The sequence below is a fragment of the Porites lutea genome, chromosome 9 (assembly GCF_958299795.1).
Source record: "Porites lutea chromosome 9, jaPorLute2.1, whole genome shotgun sequence".
NCBI classification, from domain to species: Eukaryota; Metazoa; Cnidaria; class Anthozoa; order Scleractinia; family Poritidae; genus Porites; species Porites lutea.
This window is the reverse complement of record NC_133209.1, coordinates 27,785,699-27,793,444: the sequence shown is the minus strand read 5'-3', so window position 1 is coordinate 27,793,444 and position 7,746 is coordinate 27,785,699. Positions and strand designations below refer to the sequence as shown.

Genomic DNA, 7,746 nt, shown 5'->3' with positions numbered 1-7,746 from the left:
CTGCCGTCTTTCCTATGTCTTTTGGTTATTCCTAGGACTGAGCCTTGACGTTTTTCGAAAATTTTTTTCAGCTGGGTTTAATGCCTAGTATAGGCCCACTTGAAGTGAAAACAAGAAAATAAAATAAAGAAGAAATCGAGAAAGGGGAAAAAGAAAGCCTAAGATATTAAGATCAAATCCAAAAAAACGCAAAGACGTCAGTTTTGAGCGACGCACGTCAGCCGAAAGTGAACTTTTTGCATCCTTTGCTTGGGCAGTATGCTGCCCACATTTTCGGGAAAAGCGTTCTACATTAGAACCCTTGTGACTCGAACTGTGAAGGGAAACGAAAAACAGTTCGAGTTAAAGGGGAATACGGGTCATCGGGGTAAATTTCAGGGAAATTTTGATCAAGGGAAAGGAAATTTAGTTCCATTTAGCGGAGAATTCAAGTTATCCTAGTTCGAATTATCGAGGTTCTACTGTAGAAGACTAATTAAAGGCACTTGGTAATAGAAATTTGGGCTTCATGACATCATTAAAAAGAAAAACGTCTCACTTCCTATTGACGCGTTAGCTACGCGTTCGTCGCTCAAAAACGCCTTTGCTTGAGCGCCGAGGAGACATTGTTGCGCCAAAGTGTTTTAAAAAAACTGTACGCGGTCACCATGTCACAACGCTAATGCCAGTGGTTAGAAAGGATGTCAGGAACTTTGCATTGCGGGCTCTAAAGAAATGTTGAGGCAGGGACATTAAAAGAATGTCTATTTGCGTTGGTCGTTTTTAGATATAACGAGTAAAGACGGTAAAAAATACAAATAGTAAGTCTTGTTTTAAGCTCACCACCGACCCCAACTAACCAACAATGGTCAGAATGGTTTCCGCAAACACAATAACAATTTGCATAGTTACTGTTCATCTAAAACAAAGGGTGTTATGAGTCACGTTCGATGTTTTGTTTTATGAATTTTAAAAGCCAACTCGGAAAAAAGCATAAACACACTATGAATCAATTTTGGTTTGGCGACAACCAATGCGCGTCAGTTTGCGTTGTTAGCTCGTTAATGAATTTCGTCGTTTACACGTCGTCATTCTCTTCTCTAGCTTAAAGTCAGTGGTTAAATGAAACAGTCTTTGTGTGCACCAAAAGAAAAAAAAAACAGCTATCGATATCAGTACAGTTTTGGTCGTGCTGTGAAAGTGCTAACGGTACAGTAAACTACAAATGAACGCCGGTCCGCTAAGGGGACAGTCGTTGATTTTTCCTTCTTGTATTATGACTTGATGTTCACAGTTTCACGGTTATATCCGATTAGTCATGATTAGTTCTTTATAGTAATTAACGCGGTTTACTAGCGTCACAAAAACAACGAAGAATTCGATGTAATATAAGCGTCGCCGTTTAATGAATCTGGGAATGTCTGCATCGACAATCAGAATGCCGTTTCTTTCAACGTACTTTAAGTTCTTAAAAAAAGTTTAAATTAAACGAGCAGCCCAGCAAAAGTTTAATTCGAAGGTACTTCCCTTTGCCATTCTAAATCACAACAACGAACAAACCAATTACAGATAGAGAATCAGTATTGTCCAATCAGTTTTATCAGTTATAGTGACGTCGGTATTTTCTTATTGACTGACATCTCCTCTATTGTTTTGTTCCCTATATATTTGCGATACCACCCGGATGGTTTGGGCGGATCAGTAAAACCAGGGCACAAAAAACTTCTCTTGCCAACACCTTAGGGTAGCAAAATACAATGTCACGCTCAACTCAATCTCAAGCACCACCCGACATACTTATGCATATTCACTGAGGCGTTTTAAATCATTTAACATCTTTGTGTACATCCGCGACTCTATCGGTTTTGTATCCGCAAGTGCCTAGCAGCAAGCCATAAACAAATCCGTCATTCAACATGACGTCATCGTGCATTTTGGGTTTCCAGGTAACACGGCCAGCGACTTTTTATTCATCCTCTGTTTATTGTACGTTGGCGAATCGCAAAGTATTTCTGAGGCAAACTGATAACAGCGGGCTGCAAACACAACAGTGAGTGCCCAGTTGGACAAGTTTCTGGAAATCCTTGCCGTGGAAGGTTTAACAGCGAAAGGACGGTGACCTGAACTTCAGCGAGAGCAGCGAAGAAGAAAACCAGTCTGTTAGGTTAAAGGTTAAAAGGTTAAAGGCATGTTTATAGTGGAAGGTGCACTTAGCTAGTCAGCTAATTTACAGGCACTCCACTCAAATATTTAGAAACAAATAATTCAAATACAACATAACAGGATTAAAAACCCCAACTGACAGAAGGCAACCAGTTGGCTATTTACAAGCGTGGCCGAGAATTTGAACTCGGGACGACCAAGCACAAATCCAGCAAGTGGCCAGAGCGGGACTCGAACCCGGGACCGCCTGATTGCGAGTCCGACGCGCTGACCACTCGGCCACGCTGCCTCCTTAATCGAGCGGCTTATATAAAGCCCTAGAGTGAATAAACACGGAAATGATGCGAATTGGTTTTGAAAACTCGTTTGAGCTATTTTTCCTCAAACGTATCTTTGAATGCATAATAAATACAGTTCCATAAGGTTCAAACAGTGTGAATAGCAGAGAAAAATACTTCAAGACTATTAATTTTGACACGTACTCGACGTAGTGGTTGCATGGCCCAGTGGTCAGAGGCCGTACCTTTTCGCTGGAGGAAGTTGGCGGTGCAACTGGATTCATACCCCTGCGTGGCTACTTCTCTTTTTTTTTTTTTTTTTTTTCATCTTTTTTTTACCCTTTGGCTTTTTACTGTTTATTCTCACTGCTGACCCCGTTTGCTTCGCGAGATTTTTGCGAAAATGTATTTCTAGTTTTAGGGGTAAACAGGGTGCATTGTTAGAAGCCATATGTGAAAATAACGAACCTAGGGGCAGGCAAGTCGATTTTCTGCGCGAAAGAGCGTGATGTTTCGTTACTCTTTGTTAGAAGTACCGCTGCCATTCTTACGAATAATACGCAGGCTCTATTACACGTGTGAACCAACATGGCTGCCATTCAGAAAGCCATTTGCCTTGTTACTGGAGGCGCCTCTGGATTGGGACGGGCAACTGTTCAAAGACTGGCACGACATGGTGCAAGAGTCGTTATAGCTGATCTTCCTTCTAGCGGTGGAGAAAATGTAGCTAAGGAACTTGGGGAGAATTGTTGCTTCGCGCCAGCTGATGTGAGCAGCTTTAAGCCGGCATAAAAATAATGTTTCCTAAAGAGCTAACCGTATCTTTTAATATGTTCATTAAGGGACATTTCTAGGCTTCTAGATTGTAGAAGCTTGTATATAGAGGCTAAAATAGCCTTGAACTGTAAAGATACTGTCAAAGATACTGGAATCGGGAGGTCAAAATTTAGGGCATAAGTGGGGGGTGGGGTTAGGGGAGTGTCTTTCACGTTTTTCGGAATTCTATTTTTGGTTTAGCTGGGCAAAATATTCTTGCTTTACATATTCCTTGGAAGTAAATTAACAGACTATTACTGCTAAGTTGCTTACACACATATACATATGCGTGAATTCTTTCCTTTTGCAAGAACCTTGTAATTTTTTCTCTCCCCTTTGCATGAACAACCTTGCAGCTCTGGGAATTAAGACCTCACAGGATTGGTTGGGAAGTTAAGGTCATGTTACACGAGACGATTCGCAACGTCGATTTTTAGCACAACATGGCGTTACAATGTTGCAACAATGTTGCAACCATTTGTAACAATGTGGCAAGAATGTTGCAACATTGTGTTGCGCCAAAAATCATCGTTGTGAATCATCCTGTGTAACATCACCTTTAGTGAACAACTTAACGATGGAGGAGACTGTGATGGAGTCTATCCCAAAAACTAAAGAGCCGCAACCTATAGGGCCAGGGTCTGATTAAATTAGAGGTTCTGAATAGCTGTGAGGCTGCTTTGCATAGGGTGGACATGAGTTTGTGAAGGAAACACATCCCCCTTTTTTCCAGGTTACCTCAGAAGCTGATGTTAGTCAAGCCATCAAGCTTGCTAATGAGAAGTTTGGACCCCTGACTGTCGCAGTCAATTGCGCTGGAATAGGCATTGCAATGCGAACTCTCTCAAAAAAGGGAGTGCACCCTCTTAATCAATTTGAAAAAGTTTTAAAGGTAAATTTCTCTTTTAGTCCTTTTTTATTGAGTAAATATAAGGATGAAGTAACTGTCTTCCTGGGTCTACGTTGATGCAGTTTATCTTGTTTCATTTATGACAAGATGAACGTTTGCCTGGCATGGGTGGCTAGGAGTTCATTTTTTAGGCAAATGTTTTTTGGCCAAGATTTCATGTTGGTCCCCGAAAAAATTTTCTAGTACTCAAATAATAATAATATTATTATTTCTATCATGGTACTAGGGCCGAATCATAATGCACCAGTCAATGTAAATGGCTGCACCCCCCCCCCCCAGCTGGAAAATAGGAGGGCATTTGACAAGCACTCTGGACTGCCAAAGTTGTAAAATGCCCTGCACCCCAAGGACAGCTTTTTCCTCTATTTGAAGCTAATGACCCCGCTCATATCCCCAATTTTTGTAAAAAAAGACACAGGCTAATGTAAATGGTTTAAACTTTATTTTGTCACGTCAAGATGTAACACATATATGTTACTACATACAAAGCTTTTCAAGAGGTGTAAAATATTTGTGTGTCTTTGTCTACAGTTAACAATTCAGAGAAGTATGACTGAATTCTACATGCTAGTAGAAGAGGGATAGATGTTAGTAAATGCACTTTAAACTGATGTAGTCTATCAAAATTTAAACAAACACACTGTTTCATAGAACCGGATTAAAGAACACCTTTAACTTTCAAGGATTCATGACAAAGTCCACCTTGGAGGAAGATATACCCCGGTCCATTCCCCTGCTGTTCTTGGATGGCATGCAAAAGTCATCAAAGCCCCCTATACTTGCAGCTCTTTCACTCGTCAAGTAATGGAAAATTCCTCGCATATACCCACTATGTCCTGACCAAGGGAGTGCAGGGGTTTACATTGACTGGTGCATAATCAACAAACAACTACTGTGCATGCATTTGTAATGAAGTGATTTTGATTTAAATTTTACACGCCATAGGTAAATACCATTGGAACATTTAATGTAATTCGGCTTGTTGCAGAGCAAATGGCAACAAATGAACCAAATGAGGGAGGAGAAAGAGGGGTGATTGTCAACACAGCAAGTGTAGCTGCATATGAGGGTCAGATTGGCCAAGCAGCATATTCTGCCTCAAAAGGTGCCATTGTTGGAATGACTCTACCAATAGCAAGAGACCTGGCTCAAAATGGAATCCGAGTTAACACAATTGCTCCTGGTAGGTTACAGTTTCAAGTAAACTTTCTATACTCCTTATGCTAGAAAGTGTCAGAACAGTACTACTTAAAGTGACACAGTCAGCTGATGTACATGTGCATTAGATACCATCTCCTAGCTGATTTGCATATCACAAGATATGTCATTCATACTATTTTTAATGATATATGATGAAATGATATAATAATTATTATAACATGAGTAGAAGAATACTCAGATAGGAACACTGTTTCACTAACAATCAAAGATTGAATGAAACAATACTGGAGGCAAAATTGAAGCAGATTTCTAGGTGTGTCTGATCTGTACCTTTGATTTTGGTTTGAGGTAAACCATTTTCAGAACTACATCTAGTGTCCATGCCAGTGTGGTTCAAAGCTGACTGAGTCCTTTTAAGCGCATGGTACCTTAAAGGCGTTTTTGAAAGTGAATTGGAGGCAAGAACACATTTTTTTTCAATCAGGTGTACAGTACAAGGCAGGTGTTATTCAAGAATAAAAAAGATTGTGTATATCATTTTCTGGACACATACCATATATACAAACATACAAATCATATATTCATCAGTGAAAAATTCTTTTCAATGCAAATTTGTTGGTCAGTAAATGGTCAGTCTGTCTGTATGTAGTAAAATCATTGGCTTGCTGGTTTTTTTCTCGGTAGTCACAAGTTAAGCCCTCGATCAGGCTTAGCTCATACCATACTTGTAATTACCGTAGGGTATTTATAAACCTGCTAAGTGGAGTGCCTTTTAAACTACTACTAGCTAGACTAGATCCTGCTCTGTAACTATTAACAAGGTATATTAACCCCTTGATTGCAGTCATAAACCAATAACCTGGCTCCATCCCTTTGATCCCTGTATCAAGGCCCTGTTAGGGTAAAATTCCAACAAGTGATATGGCCTAAAAACAGCGACATAAGGCAGCTGAAATGATGACAAATGACAAAAGGATGGGTCGAACTAGTACAACAATGACAAAGACAAGTGCAAATGCAATAGTAAAATGCCAACAAGGACATTGCTTCCTCCTTAATATGCAAAATGACGGGTTTTGAAATTCAGACTAGAAACATGCATACCCGCCCTAAAAGAGCCTTTGTATCGAGGGTTTGACCGTAAGTATCATTCTTTAGTCGTTGAGAGGCTCAGTTCTATAACATAGGATTTGTTTAATTTTCAGGTCTGTTTCTTACTCCACTGTTGATGGGTTTACCTGAGAAAGTTCGAGACCAGTTAGGAAAGCAGGTTCCATTTCCAAGTCGTTTGGGAGATCCTTCTGAGTACGGGCAGCTGGTGCAGAGTATAATTGAAAACCCAATGATAAATGGCGAAGTTATACGGCTCGATGGAGCGCTGCGTATGCAGCCTTGAGATGATCATCTTTCAACTAGTCTAGTTAGGATAAAGGAACTCTCCATAAGAGTGTGATGAAAAGCTGCAGAGCACTAAAGAAAAGATTCATTGTTGTATTTTAATTCCTGGGCTGATTTGGTTGTTCAAAGGATGATTAGCTCAAATCCAACCAATGATTAGTACTAACCGTGGTTGGTTAGCAGTAATCATGGGTGGGAAGGTCCTGCTTGGAGCCCCGAACGCTTAGCCTATACCAGACTTCTTCAGCTCAATAATTTTGCTACCACATACTTGACCAAAATGCCAAAATCCTTCCCTATCTTTTTCTAGAAACTACTGAGTCCGATGCTTTCGTTGATATTAAACTGGGTTAGGGGTAAATTTAAACTTACCAATTTCCTTTTTTGGATGGTCACTTCCCGTTTGCCCTAGTCTACACCTAGTTTCCTGGAAAGTGGTACCCTATTTTAGGCCCAAGCTTTCTGATTTCTATTCTCTATCCCAGATCACACTGCTTACAAACCATACCCTTCACAGCAGTATACCTTCCGCCTCCACCCCTCCCCGGGTTGCTAATAGGGACTTTAAGATGCCATGACGGTGACGTCAACAACAATTGGTAGAACAGGCAAAACCACAACTTTGCACGTGCGTCACGCTTTTTTGTACGTTTATTTACCGTCACTGCACGACTACGACGGAAAAATGCCTAATTTCACGTTTTATGGAGGACGTTAACAAACGACGGCTAAATTTTCTTTCTCTCTCTAAACTTGAACATGGTTTTTAAACTGACTGCTAAACCTAAGGTCTTAGAAAACTTGAAGAGGCCATGGAAAAAGCCATGGAAAGTCATGGAATTTGGAGAGTTCAAAAGAGTACGAACCCTGTAATGTTGCAATAGCTTTGGTGCGAGAGAACAGAAACCTGCTTCTAACGTGATCAAACTGTTACTGTTCTGCTTGCAACTCCTTTGGTACTACTACTTTACTTTTTTCTAATCGTCTTTACGCTTGAATAAGCGCTAGTATTTTTCGAGAGAATTTAAATGCTGGTCTCTC

At 40.4% G+C, this 7,746-nt stretch overlaps 1 protein-coding gene across 1 annotated transcript; it reads left to right on the top strand.

The window, feature by feature from the left end:
• The first annotated feature begins 2,977 nt into the window (after positions 1-2,977).
• On the top strand, positions 2,978-7,286 carry LOC140947744 (3-hydroxyacyl-CoA dehydrogenase type-2-like). The gene is made up of 4 exons (XM_073396922.1): positions 2,978-3,188; positions 3,970-4,128; positions 5,092-5,329; positions 6,513-7,286. Exons 1-4 carry the CDS (start codon positions 3,009-3,011, stop codon positions 6,701-6,703), a joined length of 768 nt encoding a protein of 255 aa, XP_073253023.1. The 5' UTR covers positions 2,978-3,008; the 3' UTR covers positions 6,704-7,286.
• The last annotated feature ends 460 nt before the right edge of the window (positions 7,287-7,746 follow it).

Coding starts and splice junctions, on each gene's coding strand:
- LOC140947744 (XM_073396922.1), top strand. CDS start 3,009: ATGGCTGCCATTCAGAAAGCCATTTGCCTTGTTACTGGAGGCGCCTCT. Junction 3,189..3,969: donor GTTGCTTCGCGCCAGCTGAT/GTGAGCAGCTTT, acceptor CCTTTTTTCCAG/GTTACCTCAGAAGCTGATGT. Junction 4,129..5,091: donor AATTTGAAAAAGTTTTAAAG/GTAAATTTCTCT, acceptor TACACGCCATAG/GTAAATACCATTGGAACATT.